General features: G+C 46.1%; 1 protein-coding gene across 2 annotated transcripts in view; it reads right to left on the reverse strand.

Annotated features, from left to right (window-relative positions):
• Positions 1-610: 610 nt before the first annotated feature.
• Positions 611-17,850, reverse strand: part of CLIP4 (CAP-Gly domain containing linker protein family member 4) — a 124,696-nt gene continuing 107,456 nt past the window's right edge. Inside the window, exon 14 of one of the 2 annotated variants that reach the window (XM_089662518.1) lies at positions 611-852. In XM_089662518.1, coding sequence (XP_089518644.1) covers positions 828-852 — 25 coding nt within the window. In that variant the 3' untranslated portion in view covers positions 611-827. Of the gene's footprint in view, positions 853-9,658; positions 10,892-17,850 lie in introns of those variants that run through there. The other variant, XM_089662517.1, reaches the window with a different exon arrangement.

The following is a 17,850-nucleotide window of genomic DNA, read 5'->3' on the forward strand; positions in this document are numbered from 1 at the left end:
ATTTCACCAACATGGACTCGCCTGCTGCATCATTTCTTTACTTTGATTTTCGGGGTGTCTTTGAATTCAGTCCTCTGTAGGTCAATCATTTTCATTTCCATCAAACGATGGGGCGTCCTTACATTCCTCACCCATCCCCCGTCCCTGTCAGGATAGAGATCCAGCAGGAGATTCGTCCTCATTGAGATCTGATGGGTTTTCAGAGTCTTCCTTTCATTTTTTTGAGCCGTGTATTACATTTTGGAGATGCACCTTCCCCCCAGGAGCAACGTTTTGCCCTTCCATGTCTTTTGCAATTACCTTTAAACTAACTTTTCACCTAGTTGACTATAAGGACCATTTATTTATCTCCACACGGCCATCAGAGACCCCATGAATCACCTTCTCAAGGGGGAACCCATTTAGTTCAGCTAATCTTCCTCGTGGCGGAGGTCCTCCTCGCCCTTTTATTAATTGGGTGACCCATCTCTGCCCTCCTTCCACATCCTCCTTCTTATAGAACACAAAACTTCTACACACTGAAATGCCGTTTAAAAGACGACTCGAGAGCAAAATCTTATCTTCAGTATTTTATTACAGAACAATCCACCCATCCCCCCCCCCCCCGCAAAAAAAAAAGGTTTTATTTAAACAGATAAATACAAATATACAGAAAGCAGAAAACATCTCACGTCGGCTTCACATTCATCTCGTCAGTCTTTTACATTACGGTTTCTACGACCCTAAAAAATCCCCCCACCAATCATAAAATGCACAAAGTCCTATCCAAACTACGGAGGAATAGGGGATGACGGATGACGATGCAACTTCGGGATCCCAGAAACCCATCACAGAAAGAGCTGAAAGACAAAACTGTATCCAAAATGTAAGAAACTAAAATATTCAGGATGAGATATTGCTCTACAAAAGGAGTCTCCAAACTGCGGCCTAAGTGACAAATCCAGCCTGCTGCAAGATTGCATCTGTCCCCCTGAAAAAGGAGGGGACTCTGATGTAAGGGGGGGGCTCTGATGGGGAACCCGATGTAAGGAAGGGCGCTATGATGTAGAACTTCATGTAATGGGGAGCTCTGTTGGGGAACCTGATGTAAAGGGGAGGGGTTCTGATGGGGAACTTGATGCAATGAAAGCTCTGATGGGGAAACTGATTTACGGAGGGAGCTCTGATGGGGAACCTGATGTATTGAGGGGCTCTGATGGGGAACCTGATGTAAGTGGGGCTCTGATGTTACCCCTGATGTAAGGGGGCTCTGATAAGGTATATGTTGTAAAGGGGGGCTCCGATAGGGAACCTGATGTAAGGGGGGGCTGTCAGGGTCAACATCAGAGCCCCCTTACATCAGTGTCCCCATCAGAGCCCCCCTTACATTAGGTTCCCTATCAGAGCCCCCTCCCCTTTTATCAAGTTACCCATCAGAGCCCCCCTTACATCAGGCCCCATCACAGCCCCCCATTACATCATGTTCCACATCAGAGCCCCCTCCCCTTACATCAAGTTCCCCATCAGAGTCCCCCCTTACATCAGGCCCCATCACAGACCCCCTTACATCAGGTTCCCCCCTTTACAACAGGTGCCCTATCAGAGCCCTTCTTACATCATGGTCAACATCAGAGCCCCCCTTACATCAGGTTCCCCAATGTAAGAGGGGCTCTGATAGGGACCTGCTGTAATGGGGGGCACTGATAAGGCACCTGTTGTAAAGGGGGGGGGGGGCTGTGATGGATGAAAGGCTATCTGGAATGTCTTTGTTTCCTTTCCTGAATTTTTTCCTTTGGAGTTCTAAATTATATGTTCATTAAAAAAAAAAAAAAAAAAAAAAAAGTTAAACATTTTCATGTATTTAATTTTTGCACGTGGATATTGGTTAAAGACACAACGTGGTCCTCCACCGAAGTTTGGAGACCCCTGCTCTATACTATCCAGCGATGTGATAATCGGTGATAGAGGCATCACACAATGATATTTCCAGAAGCAGTATATTGGATCAGGATGCAATTTAAAGACAAGAATTCAAACTGAAAGCTAAAAAAAAAATAAATAAAAAATAAATAAAAAAGGAAGTTTAGCACCTCTGATTTAGAAGAATGTTTCACCGGCAATCCTTTCTGTTCAGAGCAGATTCCCTTTTAGCAGATTGTTCTTACTGCGTCTTCTTGGAGAGAAAAGTGTCCTCAGCTCTTATGAAGAGTCCATCGAGACAACAGCTAAAAGCCGGAACCCATTCTCAGCTGCGGAGAGGGACGTGTCACCCTACTGCAAATGAATTCCAGAGCAGGGTGAGAAAATGAACGTTGCAAAGTGCAGAGTGAATATCGTGATTCTGCATCATGAGGAGCACGCCGAGCTCTAAAATAGACCTTGCATCAGGAAAAAGACACAATGTAATTAAATGAATGAAAATCAGTGCAAAGGTTTGAGGTCTCCTCATGCTGGTGCTTCCATTAGGCATTCAGAGAACCTATGACGACCCAGTTCAAGGAAACCACCTGATCTACTAGCAAGGCGATGTCTTGTCTCTCTTGTCCTAGGCTCCATCATGAGTTGGGCATAGACAAGCCCGTTCCCAGTCTGAGCGTCTCTTTGGACAATTAGGTCTGTTTTGGCCCGTTTAGATTGTTCTCTGACCTTGGACTCTCACCGAGGTGTTGGAAGGCTGTTCCTTTGCTGCAGAGAGGGATCAAAATAAGTTGCTCTTCAACAATGTCCAAGTAGCGCACCAGTAGATGAGATATCTCTCCGCCTTCTGATCATGAAGGAGGTATTGGACCATCGATGTTAACTTAAAGCCTCATGGGAGGCAAGGAGCACCTAAAAAAAACCCAAAAAACTACCCGCCAGTTTTCTAGTTCTCTGGGTTGACAACCCAATTCAAGGAAAGCTCCTGATCTAATCATACCATTATGTCTTCACTCCCTGGTCCAGAGCTGAAGGAAACAATGGGACAATTAGGTTGGTTATGGCCATTTAGATCATTTTCTGATCCTAGCCACTCACTTACTTGCTCCAGAGAAGGATCAAACTTATCCCTCAAACAGCCAAGAAGCACAGCAGATAGAGCAAAAAAGAGGAGGCATTTACTCAACATGAGGAGCTCACTGACCATCTATGGTAGCTTAGAGATTCATATGTTGCAGGGAGGGCACAAAAAAACTACCCACCCCAGTTTTCTAGTTCTCTGGGTTGACAACCCACTTCAAGGAAAGCTCCTGATCTGATCATACCGTTAGGTCTTCACTCCCTGGTCTAGAGCTGAAGGAAAGATCTCCATCATAGGTTAAGCGTAAAACAAACATGTTCCCTGTCTGAGCATCTCTTGGGACAATTAGGTCGGTTATGGCCATTTAGATCATTTTTTGATCCTAGCCACTCACTTACTTGCTCCAGAGAAGGATCAAACTTATCCCTCAAACAGCCAAGAAGCACAGCAGATAGAGCAAAAAAGAGGAGGCAACATGAGGAGCTCACTGACCATCTATGGTAGCTTAGAGATGCATATGTTGCAGGGAGGGCACAAAAAAACCCACCTGCCCCAGTTTTCTAGTTCTCTGGGTTGACAACCCACTTCAAGGAAAGCTCCTGATCTGATCATACCATTATGTCTTCTCTCCCTGGTCCTGAACTGAAGCAAAGATCTCCATCATAGGTTAATAAGGAAACATGTTCTCTGTCTGAGAAACTCTTGGGCCAATTAGGTCAGTTATGGCCATTTAAGTCATTCTTTGATCCTTCTCTGGAGCAAGTCAGTGAGTGCCTAAAGATCAAAGTTATCCCTCATAATCAGCCAAGTAGCACAGCAGATAGAGCAAATAAGAGAAGGCATTTACCCAACATGAGGGCACTGACCATCTATGGTAGCTTAGAGCTTCATGTGTTGCAGGGAGGGCACAAAAAAGATCAAAGTACCCCTTAGTCCCCACTTCCTGATCAATTTCACCTCTACAATAGAATGACAAGTTATCTGGGAAGCTGTAAGCTACATTGGAGGAAAGGAACTGCCCAAGGCTGATCTACAGCTCCAGGTGGTGTACAAGGTGAACAGTGTCTATAAAACTGCTGTAAAGGAAAGACCAGCACTCAGAATTCCCACCATGTTCAGGTCTTTATAGACGCGTGACACCTTACTGACATTTTACAGGTCCTCAAAGTGGAATCTTTGGCAGTTTTTAGGCTTATAGAGAAGTGAAAGGATAGAACCCGGAGTGCTGTGTCTGGGCCGGGGACGTTTCCTCCTCAGAGAGGATGGAATGTTAGAGGAAACTGCAAAAAGGTGAAGAGAATTCCCACATAACACAAGCATGTCCTCCAGTGGAAATTCACTCTCACGTCCCGGCAGGGCCGTGGAAAAGGGGGTACCACCAGTCCTCCTGTACGGGGCCCAGGATAGCAAGGGGGGCCCAGGCAGCTGGGTGAACCAGATATGGGCAGGGAGGGTGATCAGCATGGCTGGGGACATTAATGGAACTGATCCCCTGTATAGCTCTCTTTTCAACTGAAAGCTGGCTTCTTCTCCTCTCCCTCCCGCTGGATTTCAACTGCTGCATAGAGAGCCATACAGGGGATCAATACTCGTAATTGCTCCCCCCGCCACAACCTTCACCCTCTCTGTACACCACAGGTGTCAAACACAAGGCCCGCAGGCCGAATCCGGCCCTCCAGGCCATTTCATGTGGCCCTTGCACCTCTCCTGCAGGTTCCCCCTTGTCTCCACCCCCACCTTGTCTCAGCAGTTGGCAGCAGAGAGAATAATAGAACTCCTCTGCAAAATCCTACCACCCTCATCTCTGCTTCCCCTGGTCTCAGCATTCAGCAGACTCTGGTAACTGACTCCACTCCTCCTCTGGTCCTCCTCCAGACCCTGCACTTTCTGCTTTCCAGCTCTGCCCCCCAAGGGGGTGCACAGTGATGTTAGGGGAGGTGTGGGATTCTTGACATCTGATGTAATGGGGGGGTGGGGTGCTGTGGACATCTAGTCTTACAGATACAACCGTCCCTTTGAGGGCAACCATAATGCTGATACGGCCCACGATGAAATGGAGTTTGACACCCCTGCTGTACACTATACGTTTCTCTCTGCTGCCCAGACCCCCCAGTGTGCCACCACAGCATTTCCCTCCTCTCCTTCCTACCAACCAATATTCCACATTAACCAGCCCCTGCCTTTCCTGAATGAACACAATGAGTGATTGGTACCTATCACTCCCTGTGTTCACTCATAACCGAAGCATAGGAAACTGTAACTTTTTTGGGGGGTGGGGGGCTGTCAGGTTGGCTATAAAGGGCCCCATGGTTTCTAAAAGCAGCACTGCCTCCTGGCACGGTGTCTGCTAATGGTGAGTATCCCATTTGAGGTCTTGTTGTCATTGAGACAGGAAGTGTTGGAAAGACCTACCCAACGGGGGCACAGAAATAAGAACCAGATGAAGGTTCAACTCTTACCTAATCTGAAGCGAAAATAAGAGGACTTGAGAAGCGTGGCCGTGACTTTGGCAACGCATCAATAAAGATTTGAGAGTGGGAAGATCTAAGGTCTGGTATTCCAAATGATCATTTTTAGGTGCAAAAAACCCACAGAAACACCAGCAAATCTGATGTCACCCTCACCCTTCATGGTGTTTGGTTTTTCATAATGCAAGGTCCTGGGAACCCCACCAGCAAGGTCTCCCCAAACAAAACTTGAGCTCTGCCTACCTCTACCCTTTCTAGAACAGACTCCAATGGGAGTGGCAAGTGGGCTGAGCTGGGAGTGGACACTTAACAAAATGCAGATGACCCCTGAGTAATCATGAGGCACAAAGTTCAGCCTCTACGGGGGTAAAATGTCAGATATGATACAGAGGACATCCAAAGTTGCAAATCACATTGGTGAAGCCTTCAATACTGAAATCCGCAACAAACTCCGATTCACAGATGTCTACATTACTATAAAAAGCCAGGAAGTCAGCCGGGCAACCAAACAACCACACAAATTGGAACAGTCAGGAAATCGGGATATAGGAAGCTTTTCACAATCGAAAGAAAAGTGAACAACATTTAGGACTTTCTGAATTGAAAAATTGTAATCAAACCAGTTCAGCTTTTTCCAGCACATTGACCGTCCCAACAAAGTGTTCCAATCAAAGTTACTAATCCAGATTCAAGTGTCATCTGAAGACATATGTACTAGTCCTTCCAACGTATGGGAGCTCCCCAGTGACACCAGTGAGGTAAAGCTTCTCCCGTCACCTTTGCACAGCTGGATACCAACTTGGAATGCTCTAAAATAGAATAATGGTTCTCCTAAAAGGAATTAGTACACATATGTGATTACCATCAGCCTGCATATACCAATGCATCAATTGTTCCACAGAGACTGCATTGTATGACCATGTTCCTTCAGCATTTCAGCAGAGTGCACGACCAAATCATCTAGATCAGTGGTCTCCAAACTGCATCCCGGGGACCAGATGTGGCCGTTTGCTTGCCTTTATTTGATCCTTGGAAAAAAGGAGAGACCCCCCTTTTTCCAGATGTTATCTTTGGGATGTTGGCTTATAATCAGGAATGTTTCCCTTCTTTTCTTATTTGGACCTTGGGACACTATTTTCCCACTGATAAGGCATGGTTCCGCTTACGGACACCAACAGTGGGGTCTATTTCCTTCCTCCGACACAATAATGGGGTATTATTCCTCCCACTAACACCAATGATGGGGCACTATTCCTACTACAGACACCAATGATGGGAAACTATTCCTACTACAGACACCAATGATGGGAAACTATTCCCCACACTGACACCAATGATGGAACATAACTTGTTCCTTTGACATCAATGATAGGGCACTGTTCCCCCATTGACACCAATGATGGGAACCTATTCACCCCACTAACACCAATGATAAGACACCATTCCTGCAACTGACACCAATGATGGGGAACTTACCCGCACTGACACCAATGATGGAGCATAACTTGTTCCTTTGACACCAATGATAGGGCACTCTTCCCCCACTGACACCAATGATAGGGCACTCTTCCCCCACTGACACCAATGATGGGAACCTATTCACCCCATTAACACCAATGATGGGGCACTATTCCTCCTACTGACACCAATGATGTAGCATAACGTGTTTTCATTTGACATCAATGATAGGGCACTATTCCCCCATTGACACCAATGATGGCAAACTATTCCGACCACTAACACCGATGATAAGACACTAATCCTCCAACTGACACCAATGATGGAAAACGTCCCTGCACTGACACCAATGATGAAGCATAACTTGTTCCTTTGACACCAATGATAGGGCACTCTTCCCCCACTGACACCAATGATGGGAACCTATTCACCCCACTGACACCAATGATGGGGCACTATTCCTCCTACTGACAACAATGATGGGAAACTATTCCTCCTACTGACAACAATGATGGGAAACTATTCCCCACACTGAAACCAATGATGGGGCATAACTTCTGCCTTTGACATCAATGATAGGGCACTATTCCCCCATTGACACCAATGATGGGAAACTATTCCAACCACTAACACCGATAAGGCACCATTCCTCCACTGACACCAATGATGGGAAACTATTCCTCACACTAACACCAATGATGGGGAACTATTCCCCCTACTGACAACAATGATGGTGTAATATTCCTCTCACTGACACCAGCTATGGCTCTCTATTCCGCCCACCAATACCAGTAATGGGGCACTATTTCCCATCCTACTATCTATTCCCACTGGCCACCATCTGGCCCCACTAAAGTATGAAGAGCCGTAAACTGGTCATTTGTTTAGAAAGTTTGGAAACCCCTGATCTAGATGTACACTAAATGGCCAAAAAGTACAAGGACATCAGACCATCACACCTATACGAGCTTGTCGAGCATCCTATTCCAAAACCATTGCCATTCTTTCTCTTGGGTCCACATAACGTTTGGGGCGAGGAGGAGCCCCCACCTAGTTTTGGCACCAGGTGAACCAAGTGATCTGGCATACAGGGTTGGCAGCGGTGAATAAACTTTTTGTCATTATTTTGAAGTTCACCCCCTCACCCTGTCCTTAGCAACACACAGTCTCTACTCTGCTCTCTTTAGCCAAAATAACATTAGTGTGGTCAGATACTGATGCTGGATGAGAAGACCCGGCTCACAATCGGCATGCCGATTCATTAAGGTGTTCAGTAAGGTTGAGGTCAGGGCTCTGTGCAGGACACTCAAGCTCCTCCACACCAAACTGGTCAAACCATGTCTTTATGGAGCTGGATTTACACACAGGGACATAGTCATGCTGGAACAGAAAAGGGTTTTCCCCAATCTGGTATGGAGGAATTTGAGTATCCTGCAAAAATCTCTGACCTCTATCTTACTGAACACCATTGAAATGAATTGGAAGGCAGACCATAAGAGGGGTCTTCTCATTCAACATCTGAACCTGATCATACAACCGGGCACAAAGTCCAAAATCTTATGGAAAGTCTTCCCAGAAGAGTGGAGGATGTTATGCCCACAAAGCCATATATGGAGCGTGGAGCCAGCTCCATAAAGACATGGTTTGTGTGGAGAAACTCGAGTGTCCTGCACAAAGCCCTGAACTGAACACCTTTGGGATGGATTTGAATATCAATGATGAGCCAGGTCTTCTTATTCGACATGAGCACCTGATCTCACATATGGGCACAAATTCACACAGGCAACAGACCTTGTGGTAACAGTTTGGTGAAGATCCTTTGTGGTTCCACATGACTGTGCCCCTGTGTACAATGCCAGCTCCATAAAGACATGGTTTGACCAGTTTGGTGTGTAGGAACTCAAGTGTCCTGCACAGAGCTCTAACCATAGCCCTATTGGACACCTTTGGGGTAGATTGGAACATTCACCGTCTTCCCAGAAGAGTGGAGGATGTTATGGCCACAAAGTGAGCCAACTCTATATGAAGTGTTGAGCCAGCTCCATAAAAACATGGCTTGACCAGTTTGGTGTGGAGGAACTAGAGTATCCTGCACAGAGCCCTAACCACTAACCATAGCCCTATTGAACACTTTTGGGGTAGATTGTGACTATAACATCCTCCACTCTTCTGGGAAGACTGTGAATGTTCCAAAGTAAGCCAACTCTATATGAAGTGTTGAGCCAGCCCCATAAAGACATGGCTTGACCAGTTTGGTGTGGAGGAACTATAGTGTCCTGCTCAGAGCCCTAACCATAGCCCTAATGAACACCTTTGGGATAGATTGGAACATTCACAGTCTTCCCAGAAGAGAGGAGGATGTTATGGCCACAAAGTAAGCCAACTCTATATGAAGTGTTGAGCCAGCTCCATAAAGACATGGTTTGACCAGTTTGGTGTGGAGAAACTCGAGTGTCCTGGGCAGAGCCTGGACCTCAACCCTACTGAACACCTCTGGGATGAATTTAAACTTTTTACCACTCTTGCAGACCCATTCGTGAGGTCAGGTACTGTTGTTGGATGGGAAGACCTAGCTTTCAATAAAGGGTTGAGGTCAGGGCTCTGTGCCAGATGCTGGAGTTCCACAAACGTTTGGCCACATGATGGCTTTGTGATGTGGTCTGATTTTATGAACATGTTCACATCAAATCAAGCTCTGGAAAAAAAAACTAGGATACATGCATCAGCAACATCTATCCTGAAAATTATACAAATGTTTAATCTGCATATCCTTTAATAATTAGCTGTGCGCTTTTTAATACCACAAATATATAAAAGGGAAGTGCTGGAAGACCTGACTTAGAATGCATTAGAGACATTATGTTAAGTTGAAGTGGAAATGGCAGAGGCACGGTCCGGGGCAAACAGACCTTCTATCATTTCAAATCCAGCCCTAGAAAAATGTAAAAGTGTAATCTCATTGCAATTGACTTTCACCTCCATGCCTCCAATCCTTTGGTTTTATAAAACACCATCAGTAGAAATGGGTAAGAACAATACTACTGAGAAACGTGTTTGTTTTTCCACGTAGGGAAGAAAAACGAAAGTTACATGCGAAAAGTGCTTTTCGTTCTTGTTTGGGGGGTTTAAAGTGCATGGGTTCTAAAAAAAAAATAGGACGCATCCTCATAATTGCATTGCCATAGCAACCTAATTCCAACTTTCAGATACCAACCTAAGACATACGAACTGAAAAATACGTTATTCAAAAGAACACCAAAAATAAAAAGTCAGAAAGATCTTCGCTTATAGAGAAAAAAAAAAAAAATCACGCTGCGTGAAATCGACCCTTATAACAAAACAGCCTCAGGGGAATCTCAAATTGAGAGTCAACCAGCGGGATTCGTCTTGATGGACTGGAAGACCGACAAAGCTTGAATCCTTTTGTTGCCATCAATATGGCCCGTACAGCCGCCATTGAAAAGCCTGGCTAGAAATTTTGGCATAGAACAACAAAATGATTAAACAATACGCTCTTGTCGATGGAAAAACATCAGAAACGTGTAAAAGCAAAAATGAAGAAAGAAGAAGAAAGTGTTGGACGAGTAACAACATAAAGATGACAGAACAGTACAGGAGTCGTTCATCTCCAAATCAGTGCTTATTGATCAACCGGAACTTGGGTCAGCAGATGTCATCGACCAGCTTGGATCCGTTAATCCCCCTGTAAGTGACTCTCCCAGGTCGGACTAGGACTCCGTGGTTGGGTTTGCATTGGAAGTATCGTTTCTCTTCCACCGAACCGTCGTTTTTGCCTTTGGCAGAGCGGAGTTCCAGGCCCAGCCAGACGCCAGGGGCGAAATCAGTGGGGCCGATGTACCGGATGATGGCCATTTCGTTTGAGCTGGTCAGGAGAACCTGGGAGCCTTTGTGCAGTTTAACGCCTCCGTCACTGGTGCTGGTAGAACTGGTGCTGCTCCAACTGCGGCGGAGTGCTGGCTTCCTGGGTCTGGTCATACGGTGAAAGGAAAGAAATATTTTGGTTAGTTTTTTTTTTTTCCCTCCCCAACGTGAGATTTGGCAGATCCTAAAACAGTCTGCTGAAGTCGCTAAGCTACATGTATACCGAAATATTACAATGCCATATACGTTCTTCCATACAATGGAATTAAAAAAACAAAACAAAAAGGGTGCAAACGTCTAGTGCAGGGGAATTGAATTACAATTCAAGGAGGTCCGGTCACTAAAATATTCTTCTGACCGTCCGAATATCATGCTTGTGCTATGAATCAGAGTGTAGTCACTATAGGTGTATAGAAAAAAATTAAAACGTATAATTTCCATAGCAAGGAAGGGAGGGGTGGATGGATGGAAGGAATGAAGGAAGGAAGGGAGGGGTGGGTGGAAAAAAGGAAGGGAGGGGTGGGTGGATGGAAGCAAGGAATGAAGGAAGGGTGGGAGGGGTGGGTGGATGGAAGGAAGGGAGGGGTGAGAGGAAGGAAGGAAGGGAGGGAGGGGTGGGAGGAAGGAAGGAAAAAAGGAAGGAAGGGGTGGGTGGAAGGAAGGCAAAAAGGAAGGGAGGGGTGGGAGGAAGGAAGGAAAAAAGGAAGGGAGGGGTGGGAGGAAAGAAGGAAAAAAGGAAGGGAGGGGTGGGAGGAAAGAAGGAAAAAAGGAAGGGAGGGGTGGGAGGAAAGAAGGAAAAAAGGAAGGGAGGGGTGGGAGGAAAAAAGGAAGGGAGGGGTGGGAGGAAAAAAGGAAGGGAGGGGTGGGAGGAAAAAAGGAAGGGAGGGGTGGGAGGAAAAAAGGAAGGGAGGGGTGGGAGGAAAGAAGGAAAAAAGGAAGCGAGGGGTGGGAGGAAAGAAGGAAAAAAGGAAGGGAGGGGTGGGAGGAAGGAAGGAAGGGAGGGGTGGGAGGAAAGAAGGAATGAAGGAAGTAAGGGGTGGGTGGAAGGAAGGAAGGAAGGAAGAGAGGGGTGGGTGGATGGAAGGAAGGAAGTAAGGGGTGGGTGGAAGGAAGGAAGGAAGGGTGGGAGGGGTGGGTGGATGGAAGGAATGAAGGAAGGGTGGGAGGGGTGGGTGGAAGGAAGGAAGGAAGGGAGGGGTGAGAGGAAGGAAGGAAGGAAGGAAGGAAGGGGTGGGAGGAAGGAAGGTAGGAAGGAAGGGAGGGGTGGGAGGAAGGAAGGGAGGGGTGGGAGGAAGGAAGAAAGGAAAAAAGGAAGGAAGGGGTTGGTGGAAGGAAGGCAAAAAGGAAGGAAGGAAGGGGTGGGTGGAAGGAAGGCAAAAAGGAAGGGAGGGGTGGGAGGAAGGAAGGAAAAAAGGAAGGGAGGGGTGGGAGGAAGGAAGGAAAAAAGGAAGGGAGGGGTGGGAGGAAAGAAGGAAAAAAGGAAGGGAGGGGTGGGAGGAAAGAAGGAAAAAAGGAAGGGAGGGGTGGGAGGAAAGAAGGAAAAAAGGAAGGGAGGGGTGGGAGGAAAGAAGGAAAAAAGGAAGGGAGGGGTGGGTGGGAGGAAAGAAGGAAAAAAGGAAGGGAGGGGTGGGTGGGAGGAAAGAAGGAAAAAAGGAAGGGAGGGGTGGGAGGAAGGAAAAAAGGAAGGGAGGGGTGGGAGGAAGGAAGGAAGGAAGGGAGGGGTGGGAGGAAGGAAGGAAGGGAGGGGTGGGAGGAAGGAAGGAAGGGAGGGGTGGGAGGAAGGAAGGAAGGAAGGGAGGGGTGGGAGGAAGGAAGGAATGAAGGAAGGAAGAGAGGGGTGGGTGGAAGGAAGGAATGAAGGAAGTAAGGGGTGGGTGGAAGGAAGGAATTTTTTTTTTTCACCAACACACACACACACACACCGTATATATACATATATCAACCAGTAAAAAAAAAAATTTGCAGCAACCATTTTAAATTACATATAAAAAAATGTATGTGTATATATATATATATATTTTATAACAATAACAATATTATTATCATTATTCACACACACAGTTTGGGGGTTCTGAGTAATTTTCTAGCAAAAAAAATGATTTTTACATGTAGGGGAGATATTTCAGAATTGGCCCGGGTGGGAGGTAGTTACCCCTGAGCAAGCTCTGGCTTGGAGTGTACATAGGGATCAGACCTGGGGCTGTGACAGGTAAAATTTATTGATGAAACAAGAGAACGGGTGGGTGTCGGTGGGTGTCAGTGGCTCAAAGCTTTGTAAATAAATGTCTGCACACTGTGCAATTCTGCTGCTCTCCAGAGTGTGATTTATTTATTACAGCCATTTATATAGCAATGACACGTACACAGGGCTTTATATATTGTACCATTCCCATCCGTTCCTGACCTTACAATTAGATCCAAGGACCCCGTGTGAACCAGCAAACCGCTGAGCTGCTGTTAGAGTATTGCCGACAAGACAAGAAAGAGGGTCCATCGGACATATGAGTGGCGGTAGTGCGGTTTTTGCACAGTACCGTAGCACATCGATGTGCGGTGCATCGCAACACAGCGACATTCAGTTAGATTGGGACCTCCACACACAAGTACTGTCGGTGCCAACAGACCCGAACTGCAGTGCGCCACAAGCAATTTATAGCAAAAAATGCAGATTTTAACACGTGAACTATTTAAAAATGGTTATATAGCTGATGGCAGCTTGCTGGTTACTGTCCCATGAGTGAGCGATGGCGGCTTGCCGGTTACTGTCCCATGAGTGAGCGATGGCGGCTTGCCGGTTACTGTCCCATGAGTGAGCGATGGCGGCTTGCCGGTTACTGTCCCATGAGTGAGCGATGGCGGCTTGCCGGTTACTGTCCCATGAGTGAGCGATGGCGGCTTGCCGGTTACGGTCCCATGAGTGAGCGATGGCGGCTTGCCGGTTACGGTCCCATGAGTGAGTGATGGTGGCTTGCTGGTTATGGTCCCATGAGTGAGCGATGATGGCTTGCTGGTTATGGTCCCATGAGTGAGCGATGGCGGCTTGCAGGTTACTATTCCACAAGTGAGCGATGGTGGCTTGCTGGTTGCCATCTTATGAGCGATGGTGACTTGCTGGTTACGGTCCCATGAGTGAGTGATGGTGGCTTGCGGGTTACGGTCCCATGAGTGAGCGATGGTGGCTTGCAGGTTACGGTCCCATGAGTGAGCGATGGTGGATTGCCGGTTACGGTCCCATGAGTGAGCGATGGTGGATTGCCGGTTACGGTCCCATGAGTGAGTGATGGTGGCTTGCTGGTTATGGTCCCATGAGTGAGCGATGGTGGCTTGCTGGTTATGGTCCCATGAGTGAGCGATGGCGGCTTGCAGGTTACTATTCCACAAGTGAGCGATGGTGGCTTGCTGGTTGCCATCTTATGAGCGATGGTGACTTGCTGGTTATGGTCCCATGAGTGAGCAATGGTGGCTTTCTGGTTACTATTTCATAAGTGAGCAATGGCGGCTTGCTGATTTCTATCTTATGAGCGATGGCAGCTTGCCGGTTACGGTCCTATGAGTGAGCGATGGCGGTTTGCCGGTTACGGTCCCATGAGTGAGCGATGGTGACTTGCTGGTTATGGTCCCATGAGTGAGCGATGGTGGCTTGCCGGTTACTGTTCCACGAGTAAGCAATGGTGGTTTGCTGGTTGCTGTTTTATATGCAATGGTGGCTTGCTGGTTAATGTCCCATGAGTGATCGATGGTGGCTTGCTGGTTGCGGTCTTATATGCGATGGTGGCTTGCTGGTGGCTTGCTGGTGGCTGTGCCATGAGTAAGGAATGGCAGTTGTTCTGTTGCTGTTGATTTTGGCACTTTTTTTCTTTGACTTATCTAACAGTCCTGCAGAGACAGATGAGTCGGCACGTCGGCAGCAAAGTGCATCGTCATCGTATTCTGGAATTCAAAGTCTCCTTAAAAAAAAAAAAAAAAAGCTCTCCGCCTTCCCAGAAACTGCTTATTAAAACTTAAAAAACACACACATATATATATATATGCTACCGATACACATTAATATCTTGAAAACATATCACGCCGTCTTTGTAGTTGTGACTTGATGACAGCTAAAAGCCTGAACAGAATAAAAAAACAAAAAAAAAAAAATCTTCACTTAGAAGCAGATAAAACGCACTTTGAATAAAGCGGCGCAGAGACTTCATTGACGTGGAGCTTTGACTCTCGATTGGAAAAAGTGGCCGCGTTCCATTTGAAGCCTTGTAAAAGCTCTTTGACTGGCGGAATGTTGGTTCCAGGGACGAGCTGTGCCCTCCCGCCTTCATTAACGCGCCTGAAAGGACCCACGTCGCTAAAAGCATCGGAGAATTTCCAAAGCGTAATCATTAAATGCGTATCCTGCTGTGTTGTATCGGTCGCGCTCGGTGGTGGGGGGGGGGGGTCGGTTGGGGATGGATTGTGGGGGAGGGTGGAGCGCAGGTACTGGAAGGGCTGACATGTTCTGCATGTCGTTTAACCCGGTGACCCCCATCACAGCACCCTCATTAACCACTTACCGGGGCACTTTTTTTTATTTTTTCGCACACGTCAGCATTTTTATTTTGCTTAGAAAAATAATATATCTTTCCTGAGAGCAGAGGCCCTGGAGAAGAAAATAGTGGTTGCTGCAAGTTTTTATGTCATGCGGTATTTTATCAAACCCTTTAAATGGGGGGGGGAGGGGTGGACTCATGCACTGCCAAATATCCTCTCAGAAAATGAACACCCGGCTATAATATGATGTAAAACAAATGAATAAAAAATGGCGTATCGCCGTGTGCGCTGTGAGATATTCAATTAAATGATGCCGAGCAATAATATCAGAAATTGGGAATCATTTGATTTGAGATCTATGACAGGTTGGGTATCTATTTACTCCACGCAACATCGACTTTTATATTTTTCCAAAAAGTTAAATGGGTATTTATACGGGGTTTGTGTGCTCGAAGATTCATTTTTCAAAGAAACGTTGTGTTTGATAATTAATTAATAAACAATGGCGTAGCGCCGCGTGCGCTGTGAGATATTCAATTAAATGATGCCGAACAATTATATTAGAAATTGTGAAGAAATATAAATAATAATAGCACACCGTGTGTAATCAATAATGGTAATCGACCAACTTAATTACAGATATAAAAGTGGACCGCGATCCATAAAGTGACTAGAAAACGATTCTAATTGCCATCAAAATAACTAAATTATACACCCTGGCAATAATAAATTGCAAAAAGTCCCAAGTGAAAAATAAATAAAACATAGAAAAAATAAATCTTTCATTTTTTTTACATTTTTTTCTTTCTTATTGCATTTTTTAAAAAGATTTTTAACATTCTGTGATCACAATACAGTATTATTTATTTATTTCAGGTACTTATATATCGCCGCCAATTTACGCAGCGCTTTACATATATATTGTACATTCACATCAGTCCCCGCCCCCGAGGAGTGTACAATCTAAGGTCCCTAACCTTCAAGGGGCGTACAATCTAAGGTACCATAATAACATTGTACTACTCTGGGGAAGCGATCAGAATTCTTTTTTTTTTTTTTTTTTTACACACCGACTGCTTGTACCAGTGAATTTCACTGCTATAAGCAACCATTTGTACTGAATGAAATAGATTCATCCAGTATTTACTATTGTATTTGACTTTGAATGGCCACAGCTAATCACATGGTACAGATGGGCTGTGATTGGCCCTGTCTGCACCATGTGATCACTGTGACCAATCACAGAGATCAACACAACGGATGGCATGAAGGAATGCCATCCACTGTGTAAAATGGTCATGTGATCTGCTGTGATTGGTCACAGTGATCACATGGTACCGGCAGTGGCGGGTTCTCTGATCGCTCATGTGCGGGTTACAAATTGCAGCGCAGCCCGTGAGGCATGTTCTGGGAAGCACGTCATGTGATGTCTACTTGGAATGACGAGTGTCCCGCCCAGCCGTCATTATTATTATTATTTCAGGTACTTATATAGCGCCTCAATTTCCGCAGCACTTTACATATATATAATACATTCACATCACTGACCCTCAAAGGGCGTACAATCTAAGGTCCCTGACCCTCAAGGGGCGTACAATGTAAGGTACCATAATAACATTGTACTACTCTGGGGAAGCGATCAGAATTCATTTTTTTTTTACACACCGACTGCTTGTACCAGTGAATTTCACTGCTATAAGCAACCATTTGTACTGAATGAAATAGATTCATCCAGTATTTACTATTGTATTTGACTTTGAATGGCCACAGCTAATCACATGGTACAGATGGGCTGTGATTGGCCCTGTCTGCACCATGTGATCACTGTGACCAATCACAGAGATCAACACAACGGATGGCATGAAGGAATGCCATCCACTGTGTAAAATGGTCATGTGATCTGCTGTGATTGGTCACAGTGATCACATGGTACCGGCAGTGGCGGGTTCTCTGATCGCTCATGTGCGGGTTACAAATTACAGCGCAGCCCGTGAGGCATGTTCTGGGAAGCACGTCATGTGATGTCTACTTGGAATGACGAGTGTCCCGCCCAGCCGTCATTATTATTATTATTTCAGGTACTTATATAGCGCCTCAATTTCCGCAGCACTTTACATATATATAATACATTCACATCACTGACCCTCAAAGGGCGTACAATCTAAGGTCCCTGACCCTCAAGGGGGGTACAATCTAAGGTCCCTGACCCTCAAGGGGCGTACAATCTAAGATCCCTGACCCTCAAGGGGCGTACAATCTAAGGTCCCTGACCCTCAAAGGGCGTACAATCTAAGGTCCCTAACCCTCAAGGGGCGTACAATCTAAGGTCCCTGACCCTCAAGGGGCGTACAATCTAAGGTCCCTAACCCTCAAGGAGTGCACAATCTAAGGTCCCTAACCCTCAAGGGGCGTACAATCTAAGGTCCCTAACCCTCAAGGGCCATACAATCTAAGGTCCCTAACCCTCAAGGGGCGCACAATCTAAGGTCCCTAACTCTCAAGGGGCGTACAATCTAAGGTCCCTAACCCTCAAGGGGCGTACAA

Source organism: Staurois parvus, unplaced genomic scaffold (genome assembly GCF_062004578.1).
Source record: "Staurois parvus isolate SC_StPar_1 unplaced genomic scaffold, SC_StPar_1.0 ptg001487l, whole genome shotgun sequence".
Lineage (NCBI taxonomy): Eukaryota > Metazoa > Chordata > Amphibia > Anura > Ranidae > Staurois > Staurois parvus.